At 39.2% G+C, this 25,369-nt stretch overlaps 1 protein-coding gene across 4 annotated transcripts in view; it reads left to right on the top strand.

Moving 5' to 3' along the window:
- rpgrip1l (RPGRIP1 like) overlaps window positions 1–24,850 on the top strand; it is a 97,166-nt gene extending 72,316 nt beyond the window's left edge. For all 4 annotated transcript variants that reach the window (XM_052028637.1, XM_052028641.1, XM_052028638.1 and 1 more), the window contains 5 exons: window positions 7,136–7,484; window positions 9,115–9,299; window positions 12,451–12,540; window positions 22,284–22,400; window positions 24,771–24,850. In XM_052028637.1, the coding sequence (XP_051884597.1) occupies window positions 7,136–7,484; window positions 9,115–9,299; window positions 12,451–12,540; window positions 22,284–22,313 (654 nt within the window). In that variant the 3' untranslated portion in view covers window positions 22,314–22,400; window positions 24,771–24,850. The remainder of the gene's footprint in view (window positions 1–7,135; window positions 7,485–9,114; window positions 9,300–12,450; window positions 12,541–22,283; window positions 22,401–24,770) is intronic.
- The last annotated feature ends 519 nt before the right edge of the window (window positions 24,851–25,369 follow it).

Below are 25,369 nucleotides of genomic sequence, written 5' to 3'. Positions count from 1 at the left end.
TTTACATTTGTTATTCTACTGTGACCAGAGAGTCTAAATACAATACAGGTTTAGCATCGATGAAACCCCAAATATTGGCACAATGTTAATTCAAATCAACTTCAACATCAAAATGTTAAAAGAGGCATATTTCAACACATGCATCATTTAAAAAGATAGAATTTAATTTTGATTCAGTCACATATTAATACAAAATTTATTGTGCACTGAATGTTTGATGATTTGATTTTTGCAGTGATGCAACAGGCAGGCATGTTTTTGCAGCTGATTCAGGTGACTTTATAGTGGGCTCCATGCTCACAGGAATTGCTCCTTACCAGGCTCCCATCTCCTTTGAATTTTAATGATCATACATAGCTGACAAGTATAGTTAGCTCTGCAATCATTAAAAAGGTCAAACGTTATGGTCACCTAAGGTTGGCATTGACTGCTAGTTATGGAATGCAGTACTTCAGTATTATGGGAGGATATCCTAGAAGGCTCCTTCAAGGAGGCCACATAGGTAGAGATTAAGAACGAAAAGGGTGTTGTCACTTTGCTCGGAGCGTGTTGCAGACCCCCTAACAGTGAATAAAAAATAGAGGAACAAATATGTAAGCAAATAGCAGAGAGATGTAATAAAAATAGAGTTATCATATTTGGGGATACCAATTTCCCAAGTATTAGTTGGGATTCCCTTAGCATTAAAAGGCTCAGAGGATGCAAAGTTTTTTAAATGTGTCCAGGAGAGCTTCTTGGCAGAGTATGTAGATAAACCAGAAGGAAGGAACATTACTGGACCTTATCTTGGGGAACATAGCCAGTCATGTGGAGGGAGTGTCAGTATACTCTATATATTTCAAAGTGGTTATGGAAAAAGATACAGATAGACCTGGAATAAAGCTCTTAAACTGGGGGAAGACAAATTTCATTCAAATATGATAGGACCTGGTAAATGTACTTGAAGGCATCTGCACAGTGGGAAGCATTCAGAGGAGAAATAACAGGAGTTCAGGGCCAACATGTTCCTTTAAGGGTGAAAATCAAGGGTAACCAATATAAGGGAACTTTGGATGTTGATGGATGTTGAGAATTGGAAAAATAGAAGGGAACATATCACAGATATAGAGAATTGAAAACGGGAGGCCCTTCAAAAATATATGGAGGGAGATGCTTAAAAAGGAAATTAGGAAGACGAGGGGGATCAAGAAATATCACAAGCAGACAGGATTAAGGTAAATCCAGAGGCATTTTATTAGTATATTAAAAGCAAAAGAATAACCAGAGAAAGATTAATGGCCCATCAAGGACAACAGAGGCAATCTGTGTGTGGAGCCAGAAAATATGGGTGAAACGGTGTTGGTGAGGTCCTAAATGAATAGTTTTCATCAGTATTCACAAAGGAAACAGACTTTGCAGCTGGAGGATTCAGCGAAGGGGAAGGTGAAGTTGCAGTGGAAATCTCCAGAAATAAAGAGAAGGTACTTGTTGCCTCAGTGGGCTTAAAGGTGATAAATATCCGAGGCCAAATGAGATTTATCCCATGCTGCTATGGAAGGCGAAGGAAGAGATTGCTGGGGCTCTGAAATTTTTACATGTCTATAAGTGAGGTAGCAGATGACTGGAAGACAGCAAATGTGGTCCACATTTTCAAAAAGGACAGCTGGGAAAACCCAGGAAATTGCAGACCAGTGAACCTAACATCAGTAAAATGGAAGTTATTGAAAAAAATTCTGAAGAACAGAATTAATAGTCACTTGGAAGAGCAGGGACTAAACAGAGATAGCCAGCATGACTTTATCAAGGTCTGATCCTGTCTGACCAGTCTGATTGAATTTTTTGAAGAGACAACAAAGTGTATTGCTGAGGGCAGTGCAGTAGATTTGGTTTACGTGAACTTCAGTAAGGCCTTTGACAAGGTCCCGCTGGGGAGACTGGTCCAAAAAGTTAGGGATCATTTAATCTAGGGGGTTGGCAATAGGAGGAAGACGGTGATATTGGAGAGTTGTTTTTGTGATTGGATGCCTGTGACTAGTGGCGTTCCACACCACATGGATCAGTGCTGGGATCCTTGCTCTTTTATAATATACAGGAATGATTTGGATGTGGATGTAGGGGGCATGATCAGTAAGTTTGCAGATGACATGAAGATTGGTGGAGCTGTCGATAGTGTCGTGGGTGGTCTTAGGCAACATAGCTAAGAAATTGCAGATGGAGTTTATTCCAGATAACTGAGGTGGTGCAGTTTGGGAGTACCAATGAGGCTGGAAGGTAGGGTTCTAGGGAGTATTGAGGAACAGAAAGACCTTGGTGTACAAGTCCAAAGATCCTTAGAGGTGGTAGCACAGGTAGATCACATGATTAAGAATGCATATGGGATGCGGTCTTCATTAGTTGGAGCATTGAATACAAGAGCAAGGAGGTTTTGCTCCAACTCTATAAAACATTGATCAGACCTCTGGTGGAGTACTGCATGCATTTTTGATCACAACACTATAGAAAACATATGAAAGCACTGGAGAGGGTGCAGAGGAGATTCACCAGGATGTTGCCTGGGATGGAACATTGCAATAATGAGAAACTTAGAGAGGCTGGGTCTGCTTTCCCTGGAGCAGAGGAGGTTAAAAGGGGATTTGATTAAGGCTTATAAAATTATGAGGGATACGCATAGTATAGGCTGTGGGAAAATAATCCCTATATCAGAGGTAGATAAAAATAGAGGGCATAAATTTAGGGTAAGGGTAAGTGAATTAGTGGGGATCTGAGGGGGATCTCAGAGACTGGTGAGTACCTGGAATGCACTGCCTGAGAGAGTGGAGAAGCAGAGTTGTTGACAGCATTTAAGATGTGTGTAGACGTGCACTTAAATAGTCCAGGCATAGATGGCTTTGACCCAAGTGCTGGAAAATGGGATTAATATGGATGGATCCACACTGGTCAGCATGGATGTGGAGGGCTGACTGGCTTGTTTCCATGCTTTATAACTTTGTGACTCTATGTTACTTTAATGTTAAAGCATGTTTTCTGGTAACCCCAAAATGACTGCATTTACCCTGGTCAATTCCTATTCTTCCTGTTGTAAGAATATCACATCGAGGTATTTACGAATGGACTACTGACTCAAAGTGCTTCTTTCTGAAGTTACCTGGAAATGTGAGTTGTTTAAACCTCAGACAGCAGCAACAGTAGTAATAGTACTAGTAAAAGTAGTAGATCGGGCAAAACTCCTTGAACCTTATAATAGACACAGCTTGCTGATTTTAACTACACTAAGTCCTCAATATCTATGAGGGACAGGGACGCAGATTCCCCCTGGATAACAAAAGACACAGGTGTCTGTTTAGCCACTGACAATGAATCTAAGGCTGCAATGACAACTCTTCCATGCTCATATCAAGTTCTTTGTATGTTTCAGTTTATCAAAATGAGCAACGGTTGCTTTTGATTTACTGAAGTCGTACAGGGAGAAGATTGACAAGCTCCAGACTTTTCTCACTGTCCACTGCAGTGGAGTTACAACACAATAACCCATATTCCCGACCTTGGCTCTGACCCTGGTGTTCCTGACCCAACCCCAACTCCAGCTGCATGCTTGGCCCACACTCCAGACCCTAACTTCAGACACAGTACTAGCCATATAGCAATGTAACCGTTAATTTAACTAACCTACCAAAGCACTGGTAATTATTTGGGAACTCACATACATAGAAATAATATGCAAGGTAGATGTAATTTTACATATTTGCGAAAAATGAACATAATAAGCATACACCCAGCCCAGATCTCTGACCCTGACTCAGCTGCACACCAACCATTGATATTTTCACACGTTGCTGCACAAGACATCAAATGTAAACAGAATTTACCAGACACCATAGGAGACGGCTCTGAAGGAACACATTATGATTACCAACACTCCCAGTAATACATGGCCAACTTCATGAGTATGCAGATCTGCAGAAAGTAAGTCAGTGGATAATGAGGACTTAGTGTATTTTCTCCAGCAAGACAGGCTTTAAGTATAAAGCTGGCATGCTCCAGAAAATTTCACACATTGGTAGTGGAATTGGGGGCCACTTTGTTCACTTGTCAAGTGTGAAACTGATCCACAACTTACCAGTTTCTGCCATCAATCACACGTGACCGAAACCTAACCAGTGTATCATTGGTTCTGGCTACCCCTTAGTCATCCAAGCTTCTATCTAAGTAAAATATTAAGCCAATCAAAGTTATCATGTTGGGATATTTGATTGTGCCAGTACCTGATTCAATATTCTTAAGCCTGCCTAGTAAGTCGTGGTAGAAGTAGTCAAATAGTAGCCTTCCTATGCACTCTTCAAAGGAAGCTTCATCTCTATTAAGTTAGATTACTGATTAGTCTTTTCAAACTGGTGTAACATCTATTGGCAGGTTTCAGCAGCAGTGTTTGAAAAATATGTAATATCTTCTTTGAAGGTTCTGTCTTTGAAATTCTTCACAGTTCCTACTCCCGTGGCCTTCCTGCTGGTTCTTGCATTATAGCAGCTGGATAAGGAGCAGAAACATTGGCAGGGGAGAGTCTTACTCAAAAGCACATCTTTCAGCATCTGTGTCTAAGGTTACTGACCATTCACCATTTAAATCCAGCTCGCTGTTTTATACCAACGGGCACATTGACAGCTACATGCTGCAAATCTAGGAAAGAACAGCATATGTCTTTCCCATTTTCTTACCACCACTCTATTGGGACTGAGACGATGAATAAAACACAGGAGAGAAGGGAGTCTCACCAACCCCTTTTTGTTGTATTTTCATGACTTGAAAATGAGAAGAAATGGCAGCAATTTGAGCCGCCAGCAGTGTAATCAGAGTTGCCTCTTGTGATTCCAAACCATGCTCTTCACTGAAGTGTATACAGACCACTTGTTCCATTGCCGGCTGTAGTGTTCTGGCAGTCTGTGCGCAGCCCACAATGGTTGAAACTGTACTCCTCCACACTCTGTGCCAGAATCCTGCTGGTTGACATGTATAAATTAATGGTTCCTTCAAATAATCTTGAAACGCATGTTTATACCAGCCCAACAAGTACCTTAAGCAGTTGGAAATAACTAACCACAAACTTAGCTTAATAAAGTAGCAGGAGGAAAGAATATGAGAAGCAGCAGAAGGAGATGGATGGTGTGGAATATTGATTTTAGGATAATGAAGGGATGTGTGAAAGTAAAGGCTTGCAAGAGGTGAAACCACAGCTGGTTTGCAACTGAGAAGAGAGCAATGCTAGGTTGACTTCTTAGAGCTGTTCCATTTTATCAGCAATCATAAACCTTTTGTGCAACATTACTGCCATTGTCCTCAGTGCAATACTCTATGCATTATCTTCTCTGTAACATTACTATCTGTCTGGAGATTCTTCAGTCCCACCCTATTGGGGACAACACATTGCTCTTCTGAATACCTTCCACTTATAGAACCACAAAACATAACCAGGCTCCTTACTGCAGCAAATTCTGAAGAATACTCAGCAAATTCCAATATTCAGCTACCATGGTTTCCTCTGTTTAAAAGGTGTAGGCTGCCTATAAATGGTGCCATCATGCATCATTTTGTTTTCATAAATTAACAGAGCTACAAACAGAAGAACTAATAGTGCTGGCATCATATTTGTTCTTTGTTACTGATCCTTAAGGACCTATTTCTCTACCTAACAATCTATATAATTCACGTTGGTTGCAAAGCAGTTAGCGTGACACTATTACAGCACCAGCGACCCAGGTTCAATTCCCGCCACTGTCTTTAGGGAGTTTGTATGTCCTCCCTGTGTCTGCGTGGGTTTCCTCCAGGTGCTCTGGTTTCCTTCCACATTCCAAAGACGTATGGGTAGGTTAACATGGGTTTAAATGGGTGGCGCAGACTCGTTGGTCCAGAAGGGCCTGTTACCATCCTGTAAATAAAGTTTAAAAATCCTATAGGCCTATTTCTTTCTAATCTTGATAGCTTAACACTGCACTTTGCAAAACTCCAAGTTGTGTTGAGCATTATGTTTGGATAACTACTGCAATAAAGTTATTTGAATTTTTTTTATGGATTGAAATAATTGAAGGAATGATACCCAGTGAATTTTCAGTACTAGCTAATATTTTTAAACACAAGGCAGATTAGTTCATTATTACTGCACACTGTTTTGTGAGACCAGCCTGACAACGGGCCAAGTTGACCCTATATTTGCCTGCATGCCAACAGTTACCAACAGAACTTTCCCTCCAACTATCAGGCACAGTAGCGTGATGGAATATTTTCCTCTTGTCTGATGAATACATTTTCAACAATAATCAAGAAGCTCACTGCCATTCAGTACGGCGTAGCCATCCATGCCCTCAAATATTCTTCCTCTTCATTATTAGTAGCTGCTGAATGTTCCATATCCAAGAAACTCTTCAGCAACTTGCGAAGGGTTCTTGGTAGAATGTTTGTGGCGCTGAAGGTCAAGACCATCAGCCACATGGAAACAACATCACTTCCAAAATATCTTCCAACTCAAACATCTTCCTGACTTTGAAATATAATGTTGTTGCTGGTCAAAATCCTGGAGCTTCTTCCCAAACAGCACGATGGGAATCTTCACCATCTGATCTGCCGGAGGTTGGGTGGTTAAAGGTGGCAGCTGATACCACCTTCTGAAGGGATTGGAAATAAATGCTGGCCTTGTCAGAAACACCCACATTCTTTGAATGAGTAAAACTCTAAGTACTTCAGGACAATCAGAGGCCAGGAAAGGTGTTAGATAATTGTAAGTAAGTACTACCTCATTCTTTAAGGTACTGTATATATAAAAAGAACAATAAATTGTATTGTTAAAGTGAGTGGGAATTTAGTTCCTTTGTTTCATCATTTTGGTTCCCCTTGCCTTTTTTCCTTTATTGATTTGAACATGAAAATAATAGTAGCAAAGGTTATGGAAGCATTTTTATATTAACCATTTAGATAGAAAAGGAACAGGATTAGGTGGAAAATCTGTTTTACACCCTTTGTGATTTCCATGGAGATTAATATTAACTGGGATCTAAGGCCTGCATTGCACTGAATCGCAACAGTTTCTGAGTTAAAATTGAAGGCAACATTTCAGTATCTCCATGCATACGCTGCCTTCGATTAAAATATTTTTCCACTGATCCCACAGGCACAGTCTACATCTCTGGCAGATGGTAATATGAATGATCTTCACGTGACTATCAAATCTTGTGACAACCTGCAACACAAAAGGAAGGACAGCCAACCAAGTCCTTACGCTGTCTACAAATTCTTTGATTTTTCTGACCATGACACTGCTATCATTCCCAACAGCAATAATCCACAGTTCGATGATCACATGAGATTTCATGTACCAATGAATGCAGAGCTTGACCGATATTTAAAGTCAGAATCATTACTCATTTACGTATTTGATGATGCAGATCCTACTGATACTTCCTACCTTGGAAAGGCTGAAGTCCCTCTTATTCTGCTAGCTCATAACAAGAACATCTTAGGTAATAACTTTTAAAACTTTTTTTCATTTGCAAATCCTACTTCCTATTGTTAATATATTTTGTCCATCTTATTAGAATTTGCTGATAATAGGAAAATAAGTATATTGCGGGCAATTAAGGATAAATTTTAAGTTGAAAACTTAGCGTGATCAGTACCTGAAACCATACTGTAGTAAAATGTTTGAAAAGTTAAAGAGAGCAATCCGTTGCTCAGGAAATATGCAGTAAAACAAATAACCACTTGTAAGAATTGTAGAAAATGAATTTAGGTCACACCTAAAGTTAAAATGAAAGACAAAGGTCTGATGGATAAAAGAAGAGTATTCAAATGTGCTTCTAAAATACAGCACATAAGTTTTTAGCCCATCAGTAGTTAGATGAAGATCTTATGAATGGCATCCTAACATGGAAAAGAAGATGCATATGAGGTTGTAAGACCAAGTAGATGTAATAAATGGTAAAACATGTATTCATTTGTAAGAATTGTAGGTATATGAATTTAGGCCTCAAGATATTGTTAAAATGGAAGACAAGGTTATGATAGATTAGAAAAAGTGATCGTCTGCTTCTAAAACAGAGAAATATGAGCTTATGAGCCATTAACAGCATGTTCAAGATCTTTAAATGACACCCTATCCTGGAAAAGAAGCTGCCGAAGAAGTAGAAAGACAAAGCAGGTGCAACTTTCTTTTGCAGAGAGGTTCAAATATCCCACAAAAGACCATATGGAAGAGAATCGATAAGAGGAAGAGGAACAGGTACATAAGCCCAAAAATGGAAAACGTTACTGAAATAGAAGAGTCAGGCTTTATAAAACTGAGACTTATAGACATATTAGAAGGGTTTGTTTTGACATCTTTCAAGAAATTCTATTCATACTCACAGGAAAAGAGGAACACAGGACAGCCTGTTTATCTAATACACAATTTATGATATCTCTTTGGAAAAGATGAGCTTCTGTGATTAGTATAATTAAACAAAATGAAGCTCTAATATAAAATTTGTAGAGTTATCATAAAAAAATACAGATGAACCAACAAAGTGCTAAGTGATGGAGAGACTTTCTGAATGCAGACTCCAGGCAATTGATCAAGCAGTCAAGAGACATAAGAATCTGAACACCAGCTATTTGTTTGCTCATGTCCAGTAATATTGCAATGTCATGTGACTACTTATTTGATACATAATTGGCATGTCACCATTTCTTTGCACTTGTATCTTTAAAAAAATCTGATAGCCTTCCCGCATTAGCAACCATCTCAAACCATAAAAAGCATGTATGTATCAAGTTCCAAGATGCCAAGAAAGCTGCCCCGAAGCCAGCTATTGGTAGGTATAAACAAAATAAAACCTAGTGCACATATATCTTGCAATTCACTTTTGGAAAATATCAGATCCTCCATTATATCTTTCTGAAATGGTTTAATTGATAATTGATCATTTGAAGAGTACAGGGTACCATTGGGTGGTACAACATGAATTAATGTTGCTTGTTTCTGCTGACAATCCTTCAGAAAATCACTATGTAAAGGCTCCAAACATTGTAGTATTTTCTGAAATTTTAAAAACAAATTGTTATGCCCTTTCAATGCAGCCCCTTTGTTGTACACTCTTATTCATTTAACTCTAGGTACATTTGAACTTACAAACTCCGAAGAACAAGTCATTGGCACCATAGATGTTGAATTAAAATGGATTAACTCATATTTGCCACCAAATGAATTGATAATGATAATGGATCAAGCTCAAGTGCTTCCAAAGCAAGAACCAGAAAAGCTGCCAGTGACAAAGGACCTTTCTGAGGATTCAATTTCGGTAACTAGTTTTATACCCTTCTATTTTTTCAAGATGTTACTTGAGTAGTTCAGCTTATCAAATTTGCTGTTTCCAGAAGCTCTCTTAAAGTTTAATTATGTTTTCCTTGGTATTGTTCCATTATTAAAATATTTAAAAAGAGGAAAATGTATAGTTCATTGATGCAAGGAATGTATTGTGTACTCATGAAATTAGTGCACATGCATAACTATAGGATACATTTTCCAATTGCCAAATCTTAGCACGGTGTCTTGTTTTTTGTACAGCCCAAGATGGTCTTCTGGTGGTCTGTTGGCAAAAGTACTTAAGGCTGACCAGAAGATATGAAAACCTATGTTGATCCAGCAGGACATTCGTTGCAATGCTGTGTTCTCCATAGAAATCTATTTCTAAGTGGATTCATCTAGCCCTTGTATCAATAGATGGCCCCCACTGCTAGCAATCTGAGCAGCAGTGATACAGATCAAGGGGAACCAGCTCAGTGATTCTCTGGGAGTGATAATAGGAATGGGGTGCTTTACTGTAATTAGACCATGCGAGGGGAATGAGGACGGTGGGTGGCCTTGGTCTTGATGAGAATGCAAAAAAGGGGGTGAAAGTTGTTCTGTCTCAGTAGGAGCCCGGAAATGGGTCACTCTCTGTGACATCACTCTTAGAAACATCAACAGCCTGATTAAAAAGCACTTTGGAGTCCTATGTTCTATATCATATGTTTATTATTAAATAAATGAAAATTTTCCATGTAAAGAACAAAGAGAAGTTGTGTTGCTAACATCAGGGATGCCATTTGTCACAGTGTAACAATTTATTTTCAGGGTGAGGTTTGAAACAGCTGCCAGTACAGATGGTTGAAGAATTAACAATTATAGTCTTGAACTGGGTGAATTAAGATATTATGATCCTTTCTTCACAAAACTCTATTAATCTATGGAGGGTGCCAGTTAATTTCAAAATCAGTTGCTCCGAGATTGGATTGATTTTATTCCCTTCTATCAGATAAAATTAAGGTAATAAAAGTGACTTCTAAAAAGCCCAGAATGATGGTTTTCCCATTTTCATGGGAGTATGTCCCTCACCCTGTGCCTTTTCTAATGTCGGCTCATTTTACTAAGGGGCTTAAAGCCATGTGATTTCCAGTCTGAGCTGAAAGAGTTTTCTATTTTACTGGAAGATTATTACTTAAAATTACATTAATTGTTTAAAATCAAAAACTCAATATGCTTTTTTTTTCTACCCCACCTCTCAACTACCACTGAGCTCCACTCCATTTGGCCCCAAAAATTGTCAAAAGCTTCTGGTGACCCCACTTTGAAAACCACTCGACTAGAGATTAGTTGATTGATCTGATAGCAATTAGATTGCTATAGATGCAGCCCAAGATACTTTTTTTTAAAGAAATTTGAACTGTCCCTGTAGTTTAAAACAATTATCAATCAAATTAGGGGCTCTTTCATTATTATTTTTGTTTTGATAAGCACTTGCTCCAAATTCCCCCTGTATTTAATATATAAATCAATTTTGAGAGAATTTTATCAGCATTTGCCACTACCAATCACATGGTCATTGAGTCATACAACATTGAAGCAGGTTCTTTGGCTTATCAGGTCAATGCCAACCATCAAGTACTTAGCTTTACTAATCCCATTTACCAGCACTTGGTCCATAGCCTACTATGCCTTGGTGATTCAAGTGCTTGTATAGATACTTCTTAAATATTTTGAGGGAACCTGTCTCCACCACCTTCTTGGGCAGTGTATTCCAGATTGTAACCACCTTCTGGATGAAAAAACTTCTTCCTCAGATCCCCTCAAAACCTCTTGCTCCTTACCTTAAACCTATGCTCTCTAGCCTTAAATGCTACTGCAAAGGGGAAGGAGTTCTTACTATCTATGCCTCTCACAATTTTGTATACTTCTATCAGGTCTCCCCTCCAGCCTTCTCTGCCCCTAGGAAACAAGTCTAGCCTATCCTGTCTTTCCTCACAGCTGAAACATTCAGGTGACATTCTGGTGAACCTCTTCTGTACCCTCTCCAGTGCAATCACATCCATCCTATGGTGTGGCAACTAGAATTGCAACTGCAGCTCCAGCTATGGCCTAACCAACATTTAATAAATTGTATCTATGCTTATATTCTTTGACCCAGCTAATGAAGGAAAGTATCTCATGTGCCACCTTCAGAGATTTTTGCACTTGTACACCAAAGTCCCTTTGTTCCTCAACGCTCCCTAGGACTCTACCTATATCCACTACCCTTATTGGACAGAATTTTTCCCTATAGTTTCCTGACCAGTGATGTTAGACTAACTGGCCTATAATTAATTACCTGACTTATCCCTACTGCCCTTCTTGATTAAAGGTACCACATTTGCTGTTTTCCCAGTCATCTGACGCCTCATCTGTGGCTAGTGAAGAATTAGAAACATAAGAGCCCAGGCAATCTATTCCATTGCTGCCATAGCAGCCTAGGATACATTTCATCAGTCCCTGGGAATTTATGCACCTTTATGCTTGCTAAAACATCTAATATCTCCTCAAAGTGCTCTAGAATTTCACCGACCCAACTGATATCTCCAATCTTCAACAACTTGGTCTTTCATGCGCCATTGGAAATTTACCAAAGGGGGAAGGGGGTCGGGGAGGTGGGGGAGGAGGTTGGGAGGGGGAGGCGTGATGTGATGGTTATGTTGTGTGTGCAAATATTTAGAAAATATTAGCGGCCAGTGTATCAGGTGATTCAGTCCATGATTTCTCATTTTGCAATCTATATCGTGAGCCCATGGCAGGAACATACAACTAGAAAACTAATTCAGTACGATGGTACAAATACCATGGAGTGACATAAAGTAATATTACTTCTCTCTCCACTCAGTCACTGAATCTAGCTGCACTGCTACCAAGAGGTAGATGATGTCTCTCGTATGGTACATATCAGCAAGGCAGTTTCCAACGTATTGCTTTTGTATTCTTGTTAAGAATCTGTCAAGTGTATCATTAGCAGAGACCAAGAAAGATGCAATTTATTGCAATATCTGCAAAGATAGCCTGGGAACTAAAATTGAGGAAATATTGAGGTAAATGAAGGAAATTTCCAGAGAAAAAAAGTAATAACAATTTTTTGAAGTCTGATTCCATGCCATTTGTTATTATAGGCACTGAAATTTAAAAAACAATCAGTTAACTTTGATAATCAAGAAGAAAGAAGAGTATCGTGGGGTGATGGAAAGCTTTCCGAGAGTCCAGTAAGTGTTTATTATATTAATGGGCCAACTATTGCTGTAGCATTTTTGCTGTTAATTAGATTTGTTCTCACACATCTAGATTTTCACATTTTTCAGGGTAATTTGCTGAAATTTCAAATTGAAAATGTCACAGTGATAGAAATGGGACAGTTGAAACTTGAATAGACAGGCGCACTGTATGTCTTCATACTCAATCAAAATTTGGAATCTTGAAATGGGGCAACACACAGACTGAGAAATGTACCTGATGGTTATCAGGTGCAATATGCTCTCAGGGCTGCTATACTTGGCACAGGTATGGCCTGTTCCTTGCTCCTCTGCCTCGGCAATCACCTGGGGCGTCTTCCAGTTTATCTGGGGGTCCAAGATGGAGCAAATCTAACAGGTCACAATGCACAAGTCCCCTGAGAAGGGGGGCAAAATTGTACCCAAACATTGCTCTCATCCTGATGACCACCTTCGTGTGTGGCTGTATCAGTCGGTGTGTGGACCCAAGGTATGTGAGCACCAAGTGTCACTATGTGCTGAAGTTCTATCTGTCCCTGGGGTTGCTGAAGATAGGCCTGGCCCCTCTGTCGCACAACGCCCCAGTCAGCTGGATGTTGACACACTACCTGTCCTTTGTGGGAGAGTTCTTTCAAGTAAACACCTTTGACCACAAGTCCATCAAACAGTAGTCAGTGCAGAATGTACTGCAGACACTACGGGACAGAGACACTGTAGATTCTGTGTGATTGTTTCCTGAGCAAACAGGCCAAACCATATGGCATAATGCCTCATCGCCAGGTCTCACCAACAAGCACCAAGACCTTGCTTGGCTGGCAGAGAGGTGCCCTCCCAGTCAGAACTTTCCTCTACAGAGGACATATCACGCCAAATATACACTGCCCTCGGAAACAATCACCCACCTCTTTGCAGACTGTGGATTTGTTAAGATGGTATGGAGAAGGATGCAAGGGTCCGTGTCCCAGTTCATCCCCAGCAGCTGCATAACAGAGGACTCGCCCCAAGACAGATATCAAGTGCTGCTGGAAGGTCATCAACTTGATGAAGGACGTCCTTTGGTCAGCCCGAAACTCGTTGGTCTTCCAGCACAGCAAGATGTCTGTAAGGGAATGCTGCAGACTGGCACAGTCCAGGGTGCAGGAGTACATGCTGAGGGATGCACTGAAGCTCGGTGCAGCCATTGCTGAGGTTCTGTGGGGAAGGGCCACAGTCTAGGCTACTTCCGCTACCACAAATAGAGGGGTGGATTTGGGTGGGGAAGCCACTTGAACAATGAAGTGGGTATCACCTCAGGGAGCCACATGAAAGTTTTTACTACTGCATGTAACAGCCATGAATGTTGAGGTTTTGTTTTTGCACTGTTTCTTCCTTTGTATATTTTTTTTATTATTAACAAGTTTTATTTTTGAAATATAAAAAAAACAGACTGGGAAGTGTAAATCAGAATGAATAATTTCTAGTAAATTTATGCTACAGAGCCGAAATGAAGTAATCATACTCCATAGTCAAAACAGTTAATTTTCATAGCTAGAAAAGTTAATTGGTAATAATCAACACATATTTCAGTGCACTTCAGTGTGAAACAGTTGTTAACAAATTATGGGTGGTTGTAAATTAATTTCTCCCTCATGAAAGTGGAATAGTAACAACAAATGCAAGTAGGAATATGAGAGGAGATGGAACTGGAAAAGGTTTGTCATCCAATAAAGCTTCTTCCTTAAACCTCGTACTATCAATTTCAACATTTTAATATCCATAGAGAAACCTCAGCTTAAGTACTCATTGAGCCTTGACGTTGTAAAGCAAATGTCATTTCTCCACTATCTGGACTTAATTTTCTAGTCTCCAAACAATGTTTGGCACCCTGGAAACCAGAAACTATTATTTTCCTTTCCATGAAGTATTTTATCATCTATCCCTAACCTATCTTTCTGCAAGCCAATCCTGCCTCCAGCCAGATATTTATCCAACTCCTTTTGAAAATTTTTAATGAACTGCTTTTCCTGAGAGTCCCTTTCACTTAGGTTCTATGAGGAAACATTTCTTCTAATCTTTGGTCTTACTTGAGACATTAAGTTTAAACCTTGGTATTCTTATTCTATGCTCATAGTTTTAGTCAGGTTTATAATTCAAATGCGAGGAATCCCTCAGAACAGAATTTTGGTAGTGAGGATGTGGAGAGTGGGGGGAGCAGTCTAGAATGGATTACTAAAATGACTCCAGGATGTTCAGAATCCTGTGTAGCCTTCTAGAACTTACTTTGAATTCCTCCATTTTATAGTTTTTTTTTCCCCCTTTGTGTTGTTTTTACATCTTTTAATTCATCTTTCAAGTCTTGGGCCTCACTGGAAAGGCCAGGCATTTATTGCCCAGCCCTAGTTGTTTTTGAAAGGATGATGGAGAGTCACCTTCTTGAACCACTGCACTCTCTCGAGTGAAGATATTCCTGCAGTGCTTTTGAAAGGGAAATTCTAGGCAGGAACAAAAAAAATGGCAATCTATTTCCAAGTCATAATGCAGTACAATTGGGAGGGAACCTGTAAGGTGATAGTGCTCCCGTTAGCCTGCACCTTCTTGGTGGTAGAGGTTATGGATTGGGAGGTGCTCTCAGAGTAGTCTAGGCAAGTAACTTCAGTGCAGTTTGGAGATGATACTCACAATAGCTATGCTGCCCTGCTGGTGGAGGGAATGTGTGTTTTTAGATAGTTGTCCCGTTTCATCAAGTATGCTATCCAGTTTTCAGCTTTTCATCGGTTTTCCAAAAAAAATCTGTGGTATTTTCATGGAGATGAAGTGGGTACCTGGAGAAGTGGAAATGATCTGGAAATGCATTCAAGATTGATACTGGGCTGGGGAAAGAGCTGCTCTCTGTAAACTGATGGTATCCTTCTTACAGCTTGCCTTCGCACCTACTTTTGTATCGTCTAAAATTTTGGCTATAGTGCACTTGCTTCCTTCCTCTAAATATTTAATGTATATTGTACTCAGCTGCATTTCCAGCACTGATCCCTGTGTTAACTGATTGGTTTCAAGTTGCCAATCTGAGAATGACACCGTTATCCCTACTCAGTGCTTCATGCGGGTTAGCCAGTCCTATATCCATGCTAATATATTATTTCTAATACATGAGCTGTCTTCTTGAAAAGTAGCCTTTTGTGTGATACCTTGCCAAATGCTTTTTGAAAATCCAAAAATATTACATCTACTGGTTCCCCTCTATCCATTAAGGCTAATACTTGCTTAAAAGAACTCTATAAATATCAGTAGAGGAGGATATAGTAGACATAATGGAAGGGATGCAAATTGATAAGTAGAATACACTGGAAAAATTGGCTTTGCTTTGAGTGGATAAGTCACCTGATGTGGGATGGTTTGCATCTCAGATTGCATAAGGAAATGGGAATAAAGATAGGGTAAAGTCTTTCCATAGTCTTCCAATCTTCTCCAGTTAGGAATGAGATAGCACAGTATTGGAAAGTGGCAAATGTTCAAGAAACATTGCAGGGATATTTCTAGTAAATATAGGTTTGTCAGTTTAACATTGGGTGGTGGATGGAGTTCTAGTAATACTTATCAGAGAAAAAATTAACCAGGCATTTGGAAAATTGGAGTTAACTATGGGAAGCCACATTGATTTATAAAAGGCAGACCCATGTTTAACTAATTTAATTGGAAATTCTTGATGAAGTAGTAAGAAGGTTGAAGGGAATGCAGAGGATGTTATCTGTGTGGAGTTAAGAAAGCATTTCACAAGTCTGATGTAAAAGGCTGGCTGTGAAGCCATACAAAAGGAAGGATCAGTGTCAATGTGGTTCAGAAAATCTGGCTCACTGATAGAAAACAGTGATTCACAGTAAATGGTTGTTTTGCACACCGGAGAATGGTAGACCCAGTGTTTCCCCTTGGATAGTGGCTAGAGCTATAGTTTTTTGAAGTGTGTAAGTTACTACGATATTGAAAACATACTAAAATTCAACTTTGCCAATGATACTAAATTTGGAGGCATGGAAGACAGTGAGGATAATTTCAATTCATGACATAGATAGTGAACAGAAAGGGAGGACAAGTGGCACATGGATTATGATACAGAGAAGTGGGAGGTGGTGCACTGTTGCAGAAAGGATGCAAAGCAATGAGCTGACAGCAGTTCCAAAAAGGAACCATCAGTTAAAACGTAAACACAAGATGTTCCAGCTATGGTTGAGTATAGTTCACACCTGATGAAGGGACTCGACCCGAAACGTCGACTGTTTATTTCCCTCCACACTGACCTGCTGAGTTCCTCTAGCATTTTGTGTGTGTTGCACCAGTTAAATGTAGTGTGTGCATCAGTGTTTTCAGGACATCTGCAACTGTATACTACATGCAGGAATGTGCTGTAGATCAGATGCAGGTACATCTGGCCTCTTACTTAGTCCCTGGATTCACCACTGATTTCAGTAGCATTCAATAACTTACCTCTCACTTTACACCAAACATAGCTGGAACATAAAGGGTAGTCCCATTCATCTGTGTGGATTCACTGACCTTCAATAAAAGATAATTCTGGTAATTTGTTTTTATTCTCTTTATCTCTATATATATTTATGTTTTTAATCACTTGACACTAGTTTCATGTGTTTTCAAATAAATTCATTATATTTTAATTTTCAAAGACATTTTAACTGTTTGCATTTTTAAATCAATGTCAACTCTCTCTGATTATCAATGTCATCAAGGATCTGTCAGGTGTAGGGCCTCAGCTGCAACCTTACTTGTGTCTTGTTCTGCTTGCAGGACGACTGCAGAACTGAGACTGCGAGGTCATTGGGAGTCGCACAGTCAAAAAAAGGCTAGTGCAGCCCCGGCCAAGGACTAGCGGAGAAGACGTAGGGGGAAAGGTGGGAATCGGGTGAATCGTGAACTGAATATCAGACCGAGCATAATCTGGCCCAGTATAGTCTTAATGGCACAGTTCCATAGAGTGTTATATGGACTTCAAATGGATGTTCTCTTTATTTCAGATTTTTCTTCTTTTCAGTATTCTCTTGTCTCACAATTACATCTTCCATTGAAACTCATTAAGATCCTGTAATTTAACTTGAAAGCTAAAACAAGAGATTACATTTATCACAGCTGGTTTTGTTAATTTATAGCCAACAACAAAAGAATTGGATATAAGATCAAGGTCCTCCTTTTATAAATGACTCAAATAAGATGAAAGTTGATGAATCAGAGTCTGAACTTACTAGTCAGGTATGAGGAAAGAAATAGTGTTATATTGAGCAGGGTTATGTACATTCTTTCACCTTGATGTATAGCCTGTCAGCAGCAGTTTAAAATTATGAGGGTTACTTCCCTTTTGTGCCATACCACTATGTGAACCCACTTCGTCTTCTTTTCATCATCATTGGATATTCCACTTAACTGGTGAATGCTGGAATGGTCCATGCCAGCATTCTAGATAAGTATCAAGCATAGAGCACTCCAGAAACTGAAACCATGTCTTATTTGGGCATTGAGTTTCATTTTGGTGAGCTGCAGGTCCCAGTCGGGTATCCAGAGGCTTCTCACCAAAAGAGGATAAGGTTGGCTCCCAACTTGTTTCGCCATTCTGTCCCTAACATCTGCATGCGGACAGATTGTGAGAAAAGAAAAAAAACAACACAAGGTCAGCGGCAATTGGGGAATAGGTTGGTAGGATGGTGAGTTTGGGCATACCCTCATGAGTGCTGTGTAGCCAGAAGGACTGCTGCTACTGCTACTGTCATACATGGTTAAAAGAAAGAAGCACTTCTCTTTGATGCGTGCCTGTGGTACTTCTATTAAGGAACTTCAGTTGAATCAGAAAATCAGTATGCTGACCTTGCTGAATTTTTGAGAAGGGTCCTTGAATGGTTATCAAGCCCATAATTCGTATACACAAGAGACCCAGCACCAGTTTTGAGCATTCTCCAGGAAATCCTGAATGTTGTCCAAGTAATGATGGCAGTGAGTATGCCTCAGGTGTTTTTAGAGTGCCAGAGATAGCCACATGAAATGAGATCCTCTTTTAACCCATTTTGCATCTCTAAGCCAGATCATCAAGGTCCAGTTTCTCCCCACAAGAGAGCTTTCCTCAATGTAGCAGCTGTTTCCATTTGGACTTAGATCTAATGTATGAAGGAAATTTTGTTTGGCATTCATGAACAACTGTCATCTCACAAGTTAGACCGGTAAATCATAGCCAGTAGTCCAAACCTTGGAACTGGAGTACAAGTCATATTGATAATGCTAAATTCTTCCCATAACCCTGCAACGGAGCCACTTAGCACAAGGGTTTTTTCCAGATACAGGCATAAATTGTAAATGGTAAAAAAGGCACTATCCTGTTTAACTCTTCTTGCTGCCTATTTGACAACAGAACCACAATGTGCACTGATCACATGGAGAAACTGGCATTATTCTTAGAACAGAGAAGAATAAGAGAATATGTGATAGAGATGTTCAAAATAATGAGGGACCTAGACAGAGTAAATGGAGAGAAATTAGTTCCCTTTGGTGGAAAGATAAAGAACCAGAGCAAAAGATTTGAGATTGTCGGAAGAATTAAAACTAATATTTTTACACGATGTGTGGTTAGCATCTGGAATGAATTCCCTGATAAAGTGGTGGAGGCAAATTCAATTGTGGCTTTCAAAACGGAACTGGGTCAGTACTAAAGGAAAAGAACTGATCTCCAGAAAGGGGAATAAAATGCAGTGATTTAGGGAAAGAGCTATGTAATGCACCTGACTACCTTGTTCTCATGGAGTGCTGGTGTGTCCTCCTCCTGGGCAGTTATCATTTTATGATTGTATGCAGCATACTTCTATGAGACCTAATACTTGCTTAGCTGAGTACTGAAGAGCTTCTCCAGAGTAGTTCAGTTTGCAGAAACTGGTGAAGGATACAGCAGATTTGTTGTTGAATATTACTTACAGTTTCATTCTCAATGTAGGCCTGTTGTGCAGGTACTTAATGGGTTCTAGATTCAGGGTCATCAAACATGTCATAGGAAATATATCTTGTTTGCTGTGAGATGACCTGCTGCAATGGTTCAAATATGGGCAACACTGAAGACTGCTGCAGAATAAGAGAATAATAACTGCTGCCAGAATAAAGGGCATTCATTTGTGTGAACCAATCTGTGTACAGTCAGTTTTGGTCTCTAAGCTAATAGCTTCTATTGACCTCTTGCTAACTATTTGCTATTTAGAAATATTTGGGTTTCTTTTTATGTTAACTCTAATTCTGCTCTTGCCTTTTCTCTTTGGCCTTCTTATTTTTTCACTTCTCCCTTGGACCTTTCTGTTATCAGTGTAGTTCTTACATGTATCATCAACCTAACACTTTTCTCTCCTTCTCTTTCATCGACAAGGTTCTGATTGCTTTTTTTCCCTGTTGAGAATGTACCCCGATTGTACCTAAACCATCTCTACGTAGAAGGCTGCCTATTATTCGACTACATATCAGTCTAGAGAGGTCCAGGTACTGTGCACACCCAGTGCATCCCTTAAGATGCATTAGAATTTTTGGGCATTTGATCAGTGTTCAATCTTTTAGTGCTTGATTCCATGTGCCTTTGCTGTTTAAGAGGTGTTTTCCAGTGGCTGCAGCATGGATGAGGGAAGGCTGCTGACCTCCAACTGAGGAAAGAGCAGATATCCTTGGATCTTACCTAAAATTTTAAACATAGGAGATCTGGCTTTAGAATGCAGACTTTCAATCTGGGTTGCAGCAGTCCAGGTCAGCAGGTTGACAGGCAATGACCCCGGTGAAGTTCCAGGGGTGTGACCAGGATTTGCAAACCATGGAACTATTATTGCTCAGCTGTTGGAGTGCTTCAGTGGACCTACTGCGCTGTTGGAGAGCAGATTAAAGACTTGGATGCTCCTTTGAATAGTGATATCTAGTACTATGCTTGCATCTCTCTAGGCTTCCATTGCTGCACTCAGGCTCTTGATGGAAGCTGTTTCTTTTGGAATCTAAGCTTGCCTTTAGTGTGGATTTCTCAGGTGAAAATTCTAATCCACGGTGAAAATTCTAATCCATGTTGAAAACCTCAGCTAAGTCACTAGTGATTTTTTTAAAGTTTCCTGACATCGAGTAAGTTTTCTGTGCTTGTGCATTAACTTTCATCTGTAGTCAGTTCCCTCAGATACTCTGTGTGTCTATCTTACCCAATAACCTGGCATTTGCAATAACCTTTCCTACCTACCTGAGCTCGTATGCACTTGTTCTTTGTGTTTCACTTCATTCAGATCCTTCTTTTATCATAGCCTTCAGAATATGTGCAGTGTCTGTCTCTGCTTGTAGCTGTAGTTATATGATTGAACAATGGTGTTTGATTTTCCTCAATGTCTTTTTCCTCTTCCTTCACTGAATGGGTAGTTTCCAAATTTGAAATAAAAGGAAAAAAGGTTGTGTGGTGGCAGAGGGAGAAAGTAAGACCTGTGGCACACACCACCTGCCACAACGGGATCATAAGAAACTGAGCGACAAAAGAAGGAGAATTAGATATTGACACACCTTCATACATGGTTGCTTCAGTTCGAATAGTAGCCTTAGTGATGTTCCTATGATCACTGTTTTCTCCATGGAGTTTAAAACACTCAGGTACATGTCATCCTCCAGTTCTTTGCAGCTGCTTGAGAGACAATGCAGCAGCTCATAAAAGGATGAAATAAAGCACTTGATTGAAGTATTGAGTACTGATTGTTAGAAATTGTTGATAGGTGGGTGATAGTCTTGAGGTAAGTTGAGCAGCAGTGAATCCAGAGTCTAAATTTGCTATTTGAAGATTATTTCTGCACTGCAGCCATGTTCTTTGAGCCACACTTCTTTTTCTTTCCTCCTGCACTGCCACTTCTTCACACTGCCTCCTGACTCCACATCCCTAATGCCTCCTGCCCACCCCGCTCCTTCTGCACAGGTTCAGCCATAAGTCAAAGTATCAAAGCTAAGATTTGCTTTTCTATAACTCCAGTCATTTCTTACATCCAAAATACACCTTCCTTTTATGAGGTGCAGGCAACCATTAGGTTGTGCAAGTGGCCCACAATATCAAGGAAGCTTCTCACCAATATGTGTCACTGATGAATGGTATCTACATTTTGTTGTTATCTGCAGCAAGTCCTCGCCCCTATCTCATGTGAATAATGAGGAATTGTGTATTTAGATCTTAATGTTGATCTCATTAGTTATTTTTAAAATGTTTGCATCTGACTAACATTGACCTGTTGCTTTTTTTGCAAAGCAGGCTGTCAACAAATACAGCTAAATCACATATTATTACTGACATTGCTTTTAATTTATCATAAGGAGTTATCAATGTTTGATCTTGAAGATATCACTTTCAAAGTGTTATCCCATATGATAGTACACAAAAGGGTAAAGATCAACCACCATGTTTAAAATACCCATGCTTTTGCAGGAATCAGTTAACTTCGATGTACTTTAGTTTGTCAGAATTTCATTGCATTGTAGAGTTTTCAATCAGTAAATAATTCTGTAACTTAATACACCCACCTAGAGAGCATTTGGCTTTTAATGTTGCATTTGTAGAAATGTCAATGCAGAAAATAGTATGTATTGTATACATCTTTAAAAAATAATTATTTTTTATTACATTTCAAGTCAGAGTCCAATTTTGCTTTCCATTTTATAAAACCTAGCTTATTTGTTGTAATAAAATTATGTTGTTCTAAATTTAATAAATAACATGTTTAAAAACATAGGATATCATAGGCACAGAACTGGAAAAATGAAGGCAGGGAGCTCAGAAGATTCATCAGAACTGAGTATGGCTTCTTCAGGAGCAACTGATAAAAAAGATGTACCTGAACCTGGCCAAGGTAAATATTAATATTAATCTTATTTGCAGATTATTTCAGGATTCTGCAAAATGGCCTCAAGTTTGTGTACTTTGATAGGAAGAATATAAAATAATTTATTTTCAATATATATGCCACTGTGATTTATGTTTGCATAATTGGTGTCATTAGATACCCTACCAGATGAGATGTCAGTCAGCTGCCTGTTGCATTCATGCACAGCCAACTGGCAGATCCTCATACCTTCCTGCATACAGAAAGACCAAGATAGTTTTCAAGCATGGGCTGATAATTGGCAAGTAACATTCTACCATACAACTACCTTGCAATGACTATCTCTAAAAGAGAGTCTAACCACTGCCTTTGACATCATCGAGAATTTCACCATCAACATCTTGGGGATCACCATTGACCAGAAACTCAACTGGATCAACCATATTAATATTGTGGCTGCAAGAGAAATTCAGAGGCCTGCCCTGGAAATATATCTGTATTCCTTCTTTGTTGTTCAGTCCAAATTCTGGAATTCCCTATTCTACAACACTGAGTGATTACTATCACAAGAAAGACTCCAGTGGTTCAAGGAAGTGACTCACCACCATCTTCTCAGGGGCAATTAGGTATGTGCGATAAATATCAGCCTTGCCAGTGATGCCCATATCTTAAAAAAAAGTAACTAGAAGTTTTTCAAAGCCACTCAAGGAAGCAGGTGTGTGTGTGTGTGTTATTTCCTGGCAGACTTGCTTGTCAGCTCTTCAACACCTTGGTTTCACTGGCAAGATCCAAGAAGCTTGGGGAAGCTCAACTCTCAATGCCATTATTGTATGGAAACTCGGGGTATCCATGCAAGTCTGCACAAATTTGTGGAACTCCTTGCCACGTACAGCAGTGGAAGCCAGATCAGTGTGGGCGTTCAAGGAGGAGATAGATAGATATCTAAATAGTCAGGATATCAAGGGATATGGGGATAAGGCCGGTAATTGGGATTAGAATAGTTTTTTTATTTATTTATTTATTTATTTATTTCTTCTTCTTCTTCTTCCTCTTCCTCTTCCTCTTCCTCTTCCTCTTCTTCTTCTTCCCCCATTCCCCATTTCTATTTCCCTTTCCTTGGAGCAGACTCGATGGGCCGAATGGCCTGCTTCTGCTCCCTTGTCTTGTGAAATGTGAAAGACCCAAACTTCCTGGGCAGTGTTTGCAGGTGATTTCCTGACTGCACTTAGATGACAGATCTCTCATGGAGTTCAGCAGTGATGCATCTGTTACATGGGGGAAAATCGGAGATTTGTTTAATAGTTACTCAGATTGCTGGAGTCACGAAGGGAGAAAGCAAAAAGAACAGCTTCATTTTATGTGGGTAAACAAAACAAAAATAAAGATTCTCTGCTCAATGCATATTTAGACATGATAATCTAATTCTACATGCTTACATAGTTCAAAAAATGTCTTGAAAAAAATAATTCACCATGACGCTGGAGCATCTTTGAGCATATAATTACTACTCGCATGCAGTTTTTCAGTCTCCCAAGTCTTTAAAGGAAGAGAAACCTGCTGTGATAGCCAATTTAACCAGAGAAGTAACTCCAATGCAATATCAATATGTTTATCTATCATCTGCCCTCTCCTGGCCTAACAAACCTCTGAATTGTATCAGACCAAGGGGAACAGGCAATGGGCAAAAATTGCTGGACTTGCCCATATACGCCAAAAAATTCTAATCTGCCACTGTACAATGCTTTGGTATTTATCCTGCAATGACTTGATTCATTGATTTTTTTTTCAACAGAGGGCCTATTCTGAAGGTGGGAATAGAGTATTATAAAACATAAGTGTAAATTAGGATGATTTTCTTTAGGTCCCTTGAATTGACAAACTATTGCATTCCCTAAATCGGAATTAATATTATCTTGTATAAGCTGTGTTCTTTTAATAAAAAGTATAATGATTTCATTACTTCATTACTTAATTACCTGTTCTTAATAGTAATATATGTTATATATATATATTTTTTTTTTACTTACTGAGTTTCTGCCACTATACAATCTGTAAGTTGCTAGAAAAGACAGTGTCGAATGAAGCTGATATATTTTAAAGACATTTTGCAGATGTATGTGTATATCTATAAATATTATATAAACCTAAGAGCAGCTTATAAATCTGCTGTGATTTACTGAGGTATACATCTCTCATCTATGTAATTGATTTTCTTACTCTTTAAATATAGTTTTAAAACAACACCACATATATTAGAAATAACTTACTATGATTTGATTGTTCAATTGCTATTAAACAATCATCTTATCACTATTCTGTAAACATCTGTTCTTACTATAGATCTCTGAATGACCATCAATGTAATTGTTTTTAGCACTGGTTTTCTATCTCTCCTAGTTGTTTATGATGCTGAGGAATCAATAACGGACAGTGATGATTGTATTGTCCCAGGCTGGCAGCCAAGTTGTATAAAACAGGTCAGTCCATTCATTTGATCCTGTGAGCTGTAAAAAAAACAATTCTAATGCAAGGCAATATAATGTCTGAATGAGACATATCGAACAGATCATTTAACAGCAACAGATAGTCTCTTGAATTGCTTTATTGCTAATCAAGGAAAACAATGAGTGAGGAAAGAAGAAAGTGGAAGGATGCAAAATGCCAAGAGGAGGGAAAATAATGGCATCAGAATGCAATGCTAACAACATCATACATTTTGATTCAGTTTAAAATGCAAAGGAAGTAATTTTTTGTAGGCAAGTTGTTGGTATCCTCATTTGTAATAGCATTAGCCTGTTTTGAAATTTAAAATAACTCTACCTCTTACAGTTGCTGTGCAATCTTGTAGATTTGCAGTGACATCTCTCAGTTTAATAGATCTAAGTGCAACATTGAGAGTTTGGATTAATAGTAACAGAATGATTGATGACTGTTGGTTTCCCACTCAGCTGTCAGTAAAATTTGATCTTTTTTCATTCAAATTCTGGTGTTCCTTG

The sequence above is a fragment of the Pristis pectinata genome, chromosome 13 (assembly GCF_009764475.1).
Source record: "Pristis pectinata isolate sPriPec2 chromosome 13, sPriPec2.1.pri, whole genome shotgun sequence".
In the NCBI taxonomy this organism is placed as follows: Eukaryota; Metazoa; Chordata; class Chondrichthyes; order Rhinopristiformes; family Pristidae; genus Pristis; species Pristis pectinata.
This window is presented reverse-complemented; position numbering and strand designations above follow the sequence as displayed.